The 15,231-nt window shown below is 40.0% G+C and overlaps 1 protein-coding gene across 5 annotated transcripts in view; it reads left to right on the top strand.

Annotated features, from left to right (window-relative positions):
* The window catches only part of Kcnip4 (potassium voltage-gated channel interacting protein 4), a 1,120,502-nt gene that overhangs the window by 1,002,667 nt on the left and 102,604 nt on the right, over positions 1 to 15,231 (top strand). For all 5 annotated transcript variants that reach the window (XM_005068787.4, XM_005068783.4, XM_040746571.1 and 2 more), the window contains one exon: positions 10,626 to 10,750. In XM_005068787.4, the coding sequence (XP_005068844.2) occupies positions 10,626 to 10,750 (125 nt within the window). The remainder of the gene's footprint in view (positions 1 to 10,625; positions 10,751 to 15,231) is intronic.

Genomic DNA, 15,231 nt, shown 5'->3' with positions numbered 1-15,231 from the left:
TGGAGCTTGAGGGTATCTTGGAAATTTGTTGTCTTTAAATCTGTTAGAGCAGATCCTTGACAAGATGCATTAGTTTTTCTAGTTTACAAGGGCCTTGGGATACACTAGAGGTCAGGGCCCCATTTGAGTCCTCTGTTTTTGTTTCAAACAAACAAGCACTCTAAAATATGTCCACTTTATCTTTCTTAGTCCTGAGATCTTATTTCCTCTGGACCTACCTCCCTCGTGTTTCTCATTGGCAGGGCATCCTTTGCTACCTGAAAATTTCCACACTGCACTTTGGCACATTTTGACTGGTGATTAACGGAGGCACCTCTTGTCTCCTAAGATTTCAGAGTCCATTGTGATTATCTCTCAAAACAGCTGCTGACTTCAGGTTGCCTGAACTCATGATCATTGGTGACAAAAAGGCAAGGACTGATTCACAGATGTAATATGGCCTTGAAAAAGCCATTTGAACTTTGTGGGCCCCAGTTTTGTACCTTCTAAACAAAGGCCATAGTGGGTATCTTGCTGAATTAATACCAGTATTTAAATGAAATATCATACTACCAGGCTTAAGTAGCAGTTCTGTAAATAGTGGTGACTATATTATTTAAAAAAAACTCAGCATTACATTCTAAATACTTGGATGGTCAGGTATTAGAGACATCTATTTGTTGGATTTCTAACTAGCAATTTGTCTTTAATCTCAGTAGCATAACTTACCATTCATTTTTTTCATTTGAAAAATGAAGTTGATAATTCTACTCTTGAGGAATGTTGTGAAAATTAAATGATGAGATTGGCCCAGAAAACTTGCCAGAAACCACTGGGAAACCTTGGCAATAAGACATACTTTGGTTAGTTTGTGTCTCCCCTGAATCTTGTTGGATGAGAGAATACTACAGACTGAATGTGTTCAATAACAGTTACTTCCTTAAGAGTCTGAAGACTGTAAATCCAAAGTCAGAGAAGCAGTGTTTCTCTGTCTTTTTGTTGGGTCTCCATGAAGATTTTCCTTTGCAAGCAGGTCTCAGTTGTCCTTTCTTGTCCTCTTACATACCCACCGCTTTTGGATGTTGGAATAAGGCCCCACTATTATGACATTTTATGATCCTGATTGTCATCATATCCTGTCATACAGCTGGTATATCAGTCCATTTCCTTTATTCATTTGGGTAGTTTACGATGAAATCAATTTTCTTCAGTAGTTTCAGAGTATGAAAGTATAAATAGCAGGATGTCAGCTCTGATGTGGGTCCCATTACTGTATTATATCATGACTAATGCACCCTGAAGAGAGCACATGAAATGACCTGGGCATGTGGTGAGCATAAAACCAAAGAAACAAGAGGGATGGGGCATGATAATATTCTATTAGCCCTATTTTTTAAGAGTCCCACCATCCTTTCACGTCAGCATTATGAGGAACATGAAAACTGATGATGGGCTCAGCCAAACCACAAAAGACACTGGGTCTTTAGCCTGTGGATCCAGGTGACACAGCTCATTCCATACAAGTAAGGATCAGAATTAAGATAGCAACTGATGAACAGAAAGGTGGGATCTAGGAAATGGGTATTGTTAATAGACATTGGCAGTACACAGATGGCCAGAGCTTGTCATTATTTTTATCACTGTTATTTCTTTTAGGAGCAAATGAGAGAGTGTGGAAAAGTTATAAATCAGGTCCCTGTCTTTTCTTCAGTTGGAAAGCTGGCCATGTATTCTTTTAACTCTGTGAGAACCAGTCTCCACACTATGTGACACATGGACAGCCATACTTCATTTGGGGGATTGTTGTGAGGACATTTTCTCTATCTCCTGGTGCATACCAGGGATTTAGTCAACTTCAGGAAGTGTTAGACTCTTCCAGAATGCATATTCCCAGTTAGCACTTACTCAAAGGTGACCTTGCAGAATTCTGCTGTGCTCCCAGGAAAGTACTCACCCAGGAGTCAGAGTTGATTGCATTCAGTGGTGCTGCTTTGAAAACCTAGTATATGCTGGCAATTTCTGCTTACTTCAAGGATCTTTTCTGGAGTCTACCAGGTGCCTTGAAACAAGAAAAGCCCTTTGGCAGGTCAACACCATGATGAAATACTAGCCAGTCTGGAAGAGAAGTGAGCCCACAGGCAGACACGTGCAGTATTATTCCTTTTGAATATCACATGAGATTCTCACCATGTCGTACAACTTAATTCAATTACACTGACCCTCCAGAGTGAGGCTTTTTGTCTCAGATGTGGCATCTGCAAGTCAGTGACAGCAGGAGAAACTGTCCCTCATGGGTAGTATAGTCAGACTTGCTTCATGGTACATAGGTTGGAAGGTTAATGCATTGTTTTGTTCCTCACTACTGGAAAGGTCACTGGGTCTCTGCAAGATCAGGCTGTGATTGAAGAGAGCTCAGCTAAGCTGATTAAACTCTCCTCCACTTCTGCTTATGCTGTATTTCTCAGAACAATGAAAGAGAACACAGTGGTTCTAAAGAAGACATTTTAGGTCAACTGACATCCCAGAGACCACAATCTGAAAGGTTCCTCTCTAGGGAGAAGCTTAAGTTCACACAACTCCAGAACAATGGGAACTCTAACATCATCAGCAACAAGTCATTCACTGGTTATCCATTCACCAAATCATCACGACTCCAGGGTAGGGTAGCCATTAGAACCGCAGGATGTTGAGATGTGTAAGGCTGATCCTGCTTTTAAAGAACCCACAAGGGAGACATCAAATATGAACAAGTTATTATGTCATTCTCAATGGTTCCCAACCTACCCAATGTTGCAACTCTTTATTACAGTTCTTCATGTTGTGGTGACCTCCAACTATAAAGTTATTTTTTTGCTACTTCATGACTGTAGCTTTACCACTGTTATGAATTGTAATGCAAGTATCTGTTCGCAGGATATCTGTCTGATACTTGACCCCCCAAGGGGGTTTTGACCCACAGGTTGAGAACCACTATTGCATAGAATTACCTTCGGGACAGTTTGGGTAGGCTCCAGAAAGTATACAGGAATGCTTGAATCAGATCCTTAGAAACCTATGCATTTTAACAGTAATACAAAAGGAAGTATTGTAGGTTGAAGAAATTGCACTTACATGTTATTTAAAAAGGCATACACATATCTGCACAAAGTTGGAATCTTTCTACTTGACATTTTCCCCTTTTTTGAGTCTGAAGCATGGCATTTATTTGTATTGGCATATGTAAGAACACAGCACAAATCAGGCCACTAATCCACAACTACCTTATGAAGCTACTTTTGCTACATCCCTCTATGCCAGGATTCACGGACTGGAACACTCATTGACTTAAATGAGTGAAAAGAAAGATGAAACCACTCTCTTTCCATCTGAGTTTCTCTGAAAATCTCAGACTAAGGTCAATTTGCCAACCAATGCCTAGCATCCTTTTCTGGGCTACTTTTAGTTCTTCCCATTATATGATGTTAATACATTACATACTTTCTTAAGAATCTTTCCTTTTCTTTATCTTTAAGAATTTGGTATATTTATATGATGAAATATGATAACCCCTCTTCATTTCTTCCCCCTAACATTCCCAATATTCCCATTAACATGGTCCCTCCCAACTTGTCTTTTTTATGACCTATCAAGTCTGACTACAGCTACCCATATGTGTATAGATGTGGTTCTATCTACTGGAGCATGGGAAACCTACTCGTGGATAGGTCTCAAATAAGTAATGAGTCTCCCTTCCACAAACAACTACCAATGCCAACATCTTTGGGAAGGGATAGACCTGGAGATGATCTACCTCATCTATACTAAATTTTTGCATGGCTTCATATTGTATTGGTCTTGTAAAGGTAACCACAGCTACTGTGAGGTCAGGGTTGCATGGAGTGGTAGAATTGTGAAAAAATATATTTCATTAGGCCTGAATACCCAATCTCTTATTGTCAACACTCTAGCCAGTCATGCATCTCTCCACTGAATACTCTCCACTTAAGAAAGAACTTCTTTAGCCAAGGTTGAAAGCAGCACAAGTCTATGGGAATAAGCATAAATATTCGGAAGACAACTTGATAACATGGCAATTTATAAAATAACAGCAGATTTGACCCTAGGACATATAATCTCCAAAGGATTGGGATTTGACCAAGATAACAATACCAGGCATTATATTCTGCCCTGTGGAGCACACCTCAAATCTAATAAGAAAGCAATGTTTCCTTTGTAACAGTCATGCAAGTATTGCACCAGTATGCATGTCTTGCCCAGTAGATCAATGTTGCAGCATCCAGGGTCCAATGCTGTGAAGATAATTAATGTCTTGTTTTCTCCAGAACCTAAATAATACCCCATGGCATTGCAAATGGGAGGACCGTTTTGCTCAGTTTGAGATTGGTTTTTCTATGTCCTATACCCTGGTATCTTCAACAATAGGCACTTACCTTTTTTATCATGGTTAGTAATAAAAGACAATGACACTAGCCTATGTCTTTAAGAAATGCTAAAGCCCTCCTGGTCAGGGATTCATATGTGCAGCGCCTGCACCACATGCAAGTCCAAGGTATCAGGAAACGAAAGACCAGACATCCATCTGTTTGTACTAAGAAAATGCATGTGCTACCTTTATTGCCAGGAGTGTGTGTGTGTGTGTGTGTGTGTGTGTGTGTCTTCATTGCAAGTGCTAAAAGGTCTCTGTAGGAAGGAGCAGTCTTATATATACAGGTTTACAGCACAGTGGAAAAATCCCAGGTGGAAGAGAGCATGTTTTCCTCATGCTAGATGTTGATGTCAGTAGGGCAATGTGGGGGCAGTAAGCCAGGACTAGAAAACAGGATGCACCTGTAGCTATCAGCTGACAAACAACTCAGAGACCCTGTGGGGGTTAGGCCCCAACATCTACCCCTTTTTTATTTTTTGAAATTTTATTTGAACTGTTTGCTACTCTATAGAATCTTCCATACAGATTCCTTTGGCTCTCAGGCCATGTTGTAGGCTTTTGCTATTTTTGCACTGACTGGCTCTGAGGACTCAAATCGTCAACCTTTCCTGTTAAGACATTGACTGGCTGGATGCTCCTTTTGGCTATATCCAAAGCAATTTAGGTAGCTTTTTAACTATCTCCAAAGCAACTTAAGTATCCTTTTAATTATATCCAAGGCAACTTAAGCAGTTCACATTCACGCATTCACAATCACATTTCATATATACCAGTGTGGCCACATCATACATTCAGAACATACATACATCTTTCCGTCATCCTTTTTCCCTAGGTCATGATTAATTTGTTGAAATGAAACTTCCTTAATTGAAATCTCTATGACAGAACAACTCCAGCCAATCCTTGAATTAAAACAAAAGGTTGAAAAAGTACTGTATGCCACTCATCATCCCTCCATTTAAGAAGTTCTGACCCACACTCAGGGGCTACAACCATCCCACTCCTTGTAATTCTGTAGATGCAGGGTGGAAAGGCCAGGCTTTTGGCCAAAATTTTTTAGAGATGATTTACAAAATTTACCTTAAATTCATATCAATAACCAACCCTGTATAAATGAAAACAAACATTTATAAACAATATTTGGGAATGTGGGTGTCGTCCTTTCCAAACTACTTCCTGCTGTTAAGGGACACTGAAATACCAGGGAGATCATGACAAAAAAAAAAAAAAACAGAAACCTGTTGAAGTCCTTGTTTTTGTGGTCTGCAAGGCTGCATCATCTCAGCTGTTTTAGATGTTGGATCACCTGGGTCACTGCTTCAGGTGGTCTTGCTTCATCAAACCATACTAGTCTGGAAGGAACCCACAGCTTTCTATTTTCTGTGGGGAAAAAAAGCAGAAATTCTTTTCCCAAGTAACATGTCATTATATTTAAATTTAGAAGTCAACACATTTTCAAAATATATGTTGGATTAATTTAGCATCATTGATAATCAAATGTCTTTTAGCAGTTTTTGTTCCTTTCTTAGCAATTAAACAATTCAAAGACAACATAACAGCACACAGTATCCAGACTCTCTGTGTATTTTCCATTCTATATACTTTTACCTTTTCCTTTTCCTTCACTTAATACCAGTACCTCATTTACTAACTATTACCAATTTTCAATTCACCCATTTTCAATCCATCCTCCAACTGAGGATGATCCCTCAGGCAAAAGCCTTAAGATTTACTCAATCCACCCTCCAACTGAAGGTGATCTCTCAGGTTCCCCTTTCTTTCCTGACCTTTGTGTTGGGCGAAAGCCTGGAGATTTAACCTGGTACCGCTAACTTGGTACCCCTTTCCAATACACCCTCATAGATTTATTGCTGCTCAGCCTTTGAGGTCAATCTCTCAGTTCCCCTTTGCTTTCCTGACCTCAATAGATCAGGCAAAAGGCTGGAGATTAATTCAATATACCCTTCAACTGAGGGTGGTCTCTGCGTTTCTCCTTACTTTCCCGACCTCAGTGGATTGGCGAAGGCTAGAGATTAATTCAGTACACCTTCTCCTTAGAAGGTGATCTCTAAAGCAAATACCTGGAGATTTGACCTTTCAATTTTACTGTAAGAAGTTGAGGTACCTGTTTTCAATTCTTTTCTTTCTTGAGTCTCTCCTCTCCTAAGTCTTCTTTCTGGCCAATCTCTCCCAGTCTTTCCAAGTCTCTCTGGATCTTGGTGGAACCTCCAATTGCGGTGCCTGTGCCACAAGCAAGTCCAAGGTATCAGGAAAAGAAAGACCAGACATCTAGCTGTTTGCACTAAGAGAATGCATGTGCTGCCTTTATTGCCAGGAGAATGTGTGTGTGTGTGTGTGTGTGTGTGTGTGTGTGTGTGTGTGCGTGTGTGTGTCTTCATTGCAAGTGCTAAGAGGCCTCTCTCTTGTAGGAGGGAACAGTCTTATATATACAGGTTTACAGCACAGTGGAAAAACCCCAGGTGGAAGAGAGCGTGTTTTCCTCGTGCTAGATATTGATGTCAATGGGGCAATCTGGGGGCCGTAAGCCTAGAAAACAGGATGCACCTGTGGCTATCAGCTGACAAACAACTCAGAGACCCTCTGGGGGCTAGGTCCCAACACATATGGAGGTTTCCCATGCCTTTCATTGGGATCTTCATTTAATAGCCTATGTCTCCTGGGCAGGTTATTGTCCAAACATATGAGACATTTTTAATTGCTTTTCAAAATTACCTTACTAAGATTTTCATGACCCTTTCTCAAAGACCTTTGATATTGCTTAGCACACCCATATCCCCTCCTTTTCCCTATTACTCTGTCCTCATCTGTTGTTAATCATTTAACCTTCAGTATTTCATCATCATCATCTTTCATTTTACATATGTTCTACTAACCCTGCAATTATATTTTCCATTGGCTGTGAGATAGCAAGCTTCTGTGTATCTCTTCATATCCCCTCCATCAGGCAAAATTTATCTTTATGCCCTGATTTCCCTCATTCTCCCACACCCCTCCCCTTCTGTCCCCAGTGCCTCACCTCACTGCTTTAATTTTTACTGATAATCTGCTTTCCCTTCTCAATTAACAGGCCCCCACCCAAGGCCCCTTTCTAGTTTCCTGGCTTCCATTTGTGATCAAAATTAAATACACAAAACAAAAGATTTGAAGCTGGGATCTACATATGAAGGAGTGCAGAGAGAGTGTGTCTTTCTCTCTTTCTGAGTTGCCTAGCAGCATCTTTCTTTTTTCCCCCGAGTTCCATGCATTCCCTTCCAAGTTTTGAGATGTTATTCTACTTTAAGATGAGAAATATTCCATTGTGCATATTTGCCACATTTTTCATATTCATTCATCTGTTGATAGATATCCAGTTGATTCTATTTCCTAGATATTGTAAATAAAGGACATTGGTGTGCAAGTGTCTCTGTAGTAGGATATAAATTTCATTAGGTGTATGTCTAGGAATAATACACCTGATACTTAGGGTACTTTATTATTGTTATTATTATTATTATATTTTTCAGAGTTATTCATTTTATTTTGAGTGTCATGTCTGCATGTATGTGTACACACCAAATGCATGCCTTGTGTCTACAGAGGTCAGAAGAGGATGTCTGATCCCCTGGAATTGGAGTTATAGATGTTTGTGAGATCCAGGTGGGTTCTGGGAAGTTAACACTGGTTCTGTGCAAGAGCAACAAGTGTTTTTCAACTACTGAGCTATGTATCCATTCCCTTATAGGACAGTTCTTTCCAGCTTTTTATGAAACATCCAAACTAATTTTCAAATTGGCTGCACTAGTTCACACTCCCACTAACAGCAAATAGGAATTTCCCTTTACATGGATAGAAAAATGGTTGTGGAGGACCCAGTTTTGATTCTCAGGACCCACAGAGTATTCCAGGAAATACTCTGCAGGCTGACAGACACCAGACATGCACAGGGTGTACCATACAATAAGTAAATTATTAAAAGAAAAAAGAGTTCCCATTTTTCCATATCCTTACCTGTGTTTGTTGTGATTTGTATTGATGATGACAGTTACTCAGCTTGGGGTGAGAAAGAGTCTTAAAGTAGTTTTATTTTTCATGTCACTGTTTTCTAAGGACGCTGAGTACTATGTTGTTTCTTAGCCATTTGAATTCTTCTTTTGAGAATTTTCTGTTCCACCCATTGCCCATATTTTATTGTCATTTATATTCTTAATGTTTAGGTGGAGTTTTTATTTATTTGTGTAGTCCTGACACTTATTCTCTGTCATATAAACAGCTGGCGAAAACTTCTCTCACATTCTGTGAGCTGTCTATTGGTTTACTTCCCTGTTTCCTTGCTGTACTGATTTTTAGTTATGTGAGAATCCATTGTTGATTTGTGGTCTTATTTACTGTGCTACCACAGGCTTATTCAGAAAATCCTTAACTAGACTGATAAGTTGAAATTTGGTAAATTAATAAAAAGATGGGTTACCACTAATGTCTGAGTCAAGTCAAGGTATTTACTCTCTCCACTCCTATTCAACACAGTGTTTGTTATCTTAACTAGAGCAATAAGACAAGAGAAGGAAATTGTTTATAAAGCACACAAATAGGAAAGAAGAAATCTAGGTGTCCCTATTTACAGGTGATATGATTCTTAATATAAAAGACTCCACTAAAAGTCTCCCTTTGGATATGATAAATAATTTCAGCCAGTGGCAAAATAAAGAATTAATTCACAAAAATAGGCAACCTTCCTATAAACCAATGACAAACAGACTGAAAAATAAGCCAGGGAAATAATCTCACCCACAATGCCAACAAAAAGATAAATTACTTAGGAATAAAGAAAATTTGTTTTTACCTCCTGTCATTTATTTGACAAACACACCATTGCACACATTTGTTCCATTGCTATTACTGGTTTCCTGCAAACACTTGAGAGCAAGAGTTAGGAGATGACTCAGTTTCTCCTGATCCTCTACTGCCTGCTGAGAGCCCCCCCCACAAAGAGCTGCCTCCTCTTCAGTAGACAGGCAGAGGTGTTAGAGGCAACACATTAATGTCACATCTTTGGCCCAACATCTGCATGTCTGAACATTTCTAACTGACCTGTGCATCAGAGGTTGGAGGCCCTGCAACCACGGGATGTGAGGAACTGTGTAGTCAGTGTTTAGCCTTTAGCCTCACTCCTTTATATCTGTAGTCTGTAACCAATGACTAACACTTTCCTGCTGAAATCTGGAGAGGAGTGATCCAAGCTACTGTAAACATAGTGAGCTAAGGAGTACTGCACTTTGAGGCACAAATATCCGGATACTCACATACCCGGAATCCTTCAGACTTGTTCTTATATGGCCATACAATAAATTTACACACAGTACTAGATGTTGCTTGAGGGTAGAATATTTCCTCTTGACAAATCTTTGGGCTCTATTGTATTATACAAAGCCAAACAGGATTCATTTCTGCAAGTTCTAAAAAGTGATATATTAAAAAAGAAAATATATTGAATTACTTTAATTCCAAAATTTCATTAAAGTTTACAGCAATTCTCAGTCATATTGGCATAAAACATTTTTAACACCAGGCATCCTTGATAAATTACAGTGTATATATAGTCATAGAATAAGATACAATAGTATAATAGCACTTTCTAAACTGACTGCAATTACTGCACAACATATCAGTTACAAGTACCTGGAGGACCCAGTCCTTCCAGCAAACAGCAGAAGGCTGGTGTTGACCAATCCAACTGACTTCTGTTGCTTCGCAGCATTCTTCAGTACCTTGTCTGAACATTTCATTTGTAGAGCCACCCAAAAAAACTCCACCTATTTTCAATGAGACCCTCAGAAAGCATAGAAATCCATGGTGTATGAAGGACATATGAAATTATAGAGATTTTTAGAGCCCACATTTAAAACTAGTATTTGATATACAAACACAAATTAGATTCAATTGTTGCTTACTTTCACACATTTCAAGCGGTTCTGCAAAACTTCTTGAGTTGCAAAGTTTACCTTGGTCAATGGAATGTTTTAAGGAAAGCATGCAGAAATGTCTTAGTTCAATATGGTGAAAGTTGAGAAATGGAAACTGCTACTGTCAATGTGAGGACCGTTCCTGGAGGGACAAGTGCCTGAAATCTGGGAAACTTCTGGTCCTGTTTTTCTGTGTTGCTCATTCCCAGTCCCAGGGAGCAGCAGTTAGGCTTAAGTCTCTCTCTGGTTTTCCTCTGCAGACAGCGTGGAAGATGAACTGGAGATGGCTACAGTCAGGCATCGTCCTGAAGCCCTGGAGCTGCTGGAAGCTCAGAGCAAATTCACCAAGAAAGAGCTTCAGATTCTCTACAGAGGATTTAAGAATGTAAGGACTTTCCTTTTGACCTCACCTTCACCGGGTTCTCAGAGGATAATTAAAAAATGAGTGCATGTGGGGGCTGGAGTATAACTTCCCGTGAAAGCACAAAGCCTTGCTCTCATCCCTCCTCAATTTGAATACAGTCAGTACCCACTGGGACTTTGATTGGCTTTCACAAGCCAATGCCTGTAGAATTTAATTGGCTGTTAGACAAGGATGGGTACTGAAAAGGGTTGCCTTAATTAAATTCTTTTGTTGGGATTTGTTTTCTTCTTCTTCGGGTGTGATGGGAGCGTTTCAATAAGCACTTCCTTTTTTTAACTGCAAACTCGTGTGTGACTATAAAACATTAATGTGAGGCCACAGAAAGGTCTCAAAACATACTGAAGACACATGTAGGTGGCAGAGGCAGGAATCAACAACAGGCTGACTAGTTTCAAAGTCCATGTGAGAAAAGGCCAGAAATGAAATTTGCAAAGCACTGTTACAAGAGCCAGGTAAAATCTAAATAAGGTTCTTAGTCTTTCTTTGGTCAAATGAAGTATCAGCGAAAGAATAACAGCTGGGACAAGGATGAACTTGGAGGAATACATTGTGAGGAAGAGTCCTGATGGAATGGTTTTCTTTTATGTTATGTCTCCTATGCCCTCTCTCCCTCCCTCCTTGACTTCCCCCCTCCACCTCCCTTGCTATCTCATTCTCATGTGTGTGAGTGCATGCGTGCGTGCGTGCATGTGTGTGTGTGTGTGTGTGTGTGTGTGTGTGTGTGTGTGTGTGTGTATTCACATGTATTTGTCCATCTGTGTGCATGCCTGGACACCAGAGGTCAAGCTTGTGTTTCTTTTCCTAGGTCCATCCACAATGTTTTCTGAGACAAGATCTAACTTGTCTAGAGCTTACCAAGGAGATTAGGCTCCTGGTCAGCAAGTTCAGATGTCCTTCTGTGGTCACTTTTCCCTGCATTGTGATTACAGGAGTGGATCATCACACCAAACATTTTCAGCATGGTTCTGGGGATGAAACTTTGGTCCTCCATGTTTCAAGCCAAGCATTTTACTGAGTTACCATCTTCCCAGCCCATCAAGCCACAAACCTCTCTGTGAGTGAGCATGAGTGTGTATGAGTGTGTGCATGTGTGGGAGGGGAGATATGAGTGTGTGGCCCCCTCTTTCACTAAAGTATTTATAATATATACTGGTCCTTTGTGTGGGGGAAACACAAGGAATTGTGGGTAGAATTTGATAGAGAATGATCAATATCTGCTATTTATAGTTCCTGTTTGGGGCAGCCTGAATATATATCTCTGGACAAAGATTAGTTATTTGGAAAGTTAGACCTCCATATTCTTCTCCAATGTTTTGAATTCAAATTTGGTTTCATCAAATGAATGACTATCAATTTTTCCTTGATTATTTCTTTTGGTCTGTGATAGTTAACAATACTCATGTTGATGAATAATGCTCTCTCAATGTTAAAGGGAAAAAATATCCAATGCCTGACTTACAGATTGGAGCTTATTAACTAACTCCATTTCTGGTACCGGGGAAAGTACTGTGTTTTATTATTTGTAGAAGAAAATACTGCCAATCAATCTAAACCCCAGGAACAAGTGGGTTGTCATGGAGCACAGTTGTCTTTAATCCTGATGTGTATGTGACTGACCTTCCATACGCATCATCATCAAGAGAAGTGATAGCATGGGCACCAGAAAGAATCAGGCTAAAGCTCAATGTCATAGACTCTTCAATAGTTGGAGACAGCATGCTCTGTCTTTAAAGCGTTCATGATCTAAGCAGTGTGGAGCTTACTGTCAAAGAAAATATCTCCCTCTAAATCACAGAGTGTTTAGGTATCCAGTTGCACCTCAGCCCAACAGTTTTCAGTTGGGGTGGGACTTCCTGTTCACTTCTGTTCTCTATGATGACATTTGTTTGATTTGAGTTTTCCACGGTCTTGTACATGCTGTAGCAATCACTTTGAATTCATATGCCCAGCTATTCTATTGTGATCAGACAACACGACCTTCATAGTGAAATTCACTACCTATGACTCTAATGATTATTCCAGCCCTTCCTCAAAGATCTCTGACTCTTGCAGGGAGGTGTTTGAAATGGATAGCCCATCTAGTGGTGCTTCTTATCCTTTCAATATTGTTTGATTGAGGATCTAAGCTTCCTTGATAAGGGTGAAGAGAATGTACTGGTTCGGGGATATATTGATGTCATTGAGAGTTGTTTTAATACTATACTCACAGAAATAGTAGTGGTTGGTTCTCTCTTATGGCCTGTGACCTATTTGACACATTCTTGGCATTAACAATGCCAAGTATGGATTCAATATCATGAAATAGGCCTTAGAAGCAACCATAAAATAATTACTGCCATGATATTTAAGGAATTAGCAGACTAGGGTGAATATATTGTCAGTGCAGGTGTTGTAGCTTTCATGTTTCGCAAGCTGGGTAAGACCAATGTTTAACTCTGGCAGTGTGCAAAGAACCATCCAACACTATGAAAACTAGCCAATAGGAATAAATCTTACAAATGATAGCAACATTGATTTTTCTATGTTCTGTGACTCAAGTATGTGGTGTCTTTATCAATAGGATCTTATTATAAATTTCTGTATTATAACCAAGAGCACTGGTGATAGCTGTGTATCCAGGGAAGCCCACAGACTAATAATTCAAAAAGAACCAGTTGGCTTAGAACTGGAGTTTTAGTATTCAGTTTTCTCAACAACAACAGCAGCACTTATTCAAGATCTATAGAAGGATGTTGTTTCTGTCTAGTTCTGTGTCAACTGGACACAAACTGTAGTCATCTGAGAGAAGGAAGCATCAACTGAGAAAATGTTTCCATAATATCAGGCTGTTGGACAACCTGCTGGACATTTTCTTAATTAGTGATTGAGAATCCAGTTTGTTGTGACTTGTTCTGCCTTTGAGCTAGTAGTCTTAGATCCTATAAGAAATCAGGCTGACACTTTGGAAATCAGTATGGAGATTCCTCAGAAAAATGGGAATAAACCTACCACAAGACCCAGCAACTCCACTCTTAGGCATATATCCAAAAGATGCCCATTCATACATCTGTCTGAATGTCTGGATGTCTGTTCTACTATGTTCATAGCAGCATTATTTGTAATAGCCAAAACTTGGAAGCAACCTAGATGCCCCTCAACTGAAGAGTAGATAGAGAAAATGTGGTACATTTACACAATGGAGTACTATTCAGCAGAAAAAAACAATGGAATCCTGAGATTTGCAGGCAAATGGATGACACTAGAAGAAACCATCCTGAGTGAGGTAACACAGTCACAAAAAGAGAAACATGGCATGTACTCTCTCATATATGGATTTTAGACATAGATCTGGGGAGTGCCAGCCTACAGTCCCATGGCCAGAGAGTCTGAGAAACAGAAACTTCATTCAGTGGCTGATGGAAGAAGAGGCAGACTCCCATGGCTAAGCACTGAGCTGAACTCAAGAAATCCAGTAACAGAGAGGGAGGACTGATGATCAAAGGGATTAAGACTGGGCTGGTTTAACCCCCAGAAACAGCTGACCTGACAAGGGTTAGCTCTTGAATCCCAGGCATCAGCCTGGGAATCCAGCATATGACCGATCAAGACCCCCCTGAATGTGGGTGTCAGAGAGGAGGCCTAGGTAATCTATTGAGCCTTGGGCAGTAGATCAGTATTCATTCCAAGTATACACATGGACTTTGGACTCCCATCCAACAATATAAGATGAACTCTCACCCTGAACTCTTGGGGGAGGGTCTAGGCCCTTCCCTGGATGAAATGACAGACCATGGGCACCCCCATGGAGGGCCTCACCCTCCCTGGGGAAAGGAGGGGATAATGGGGGGGTGTTGGGGGGAGGGCACGGGAGGAGGAGAGGGAAAGGGAGAGGGACCTGGAACTGACTTGTGAAGCAACCTTGTTTCTAATCTAAATTTAAACTGAAAAATTTAAAAAAATCAAATTATTGATCAGCTCTGAAAAACATCGAAGATGCTCTCCATCCTGCAATATTGGATATTCAACCAAGATTTATTTACTCGTGTAAAAATGAACAAGCCATCCATCTCATGAATATTCAAATTTGCTTTTGACTTTAACAAATGGCAAAATTATGTGCACTCCAAAGAATGGTTTTAAAATAAATTTCTTTATGATTTATGATCAAAAAGAAAGAAAGAAATCAGGCTGAGAAAACCATGAATAGCAAGTCAATAGGTAGCATTCTTCCATGGCTTCTGCATTGGTTCCTGCTTTCAGGTTCCTACCCTGCTTTAGTTCCTATCCTGAATTATTTCAGTAATGAACCACTGAGGTGGAATCATAGTCAAAACAAATCTTTTCTTCTCCAAGAGACTTTGGTTATGGTGTTTCTTTTTAGCATAGTAACCTGGGTCTGAGTGACTGGCTGGGGCACAACAAAGATAGGTACATCTCATACCCATAGCAACCTGATTAAAAGG

The sequence above is a fragment of the Mesocricetus auratus genome, unplaced genomic scaffold (genome assembly GCF_017639785.1).
Source record: "Mesocricetus auratus isolate SY011 unplaced genomic scaffold, BCM_Maur_2.0 Super-Scaffold_100006, whole genome shotgun sequence".
Classification (NCBI taxonomy): Eukaryota; Metazoa; Chordata; class Mammalia; order Rodentia; family Cricetidae; genus Mesocricetus; species Mesocricetus auratus.
The sequence above is the reverse complement of the archived record's forward strand: the minus strand, read 5'-3'. Positions and strand labels throughout refer to the sequence as shown.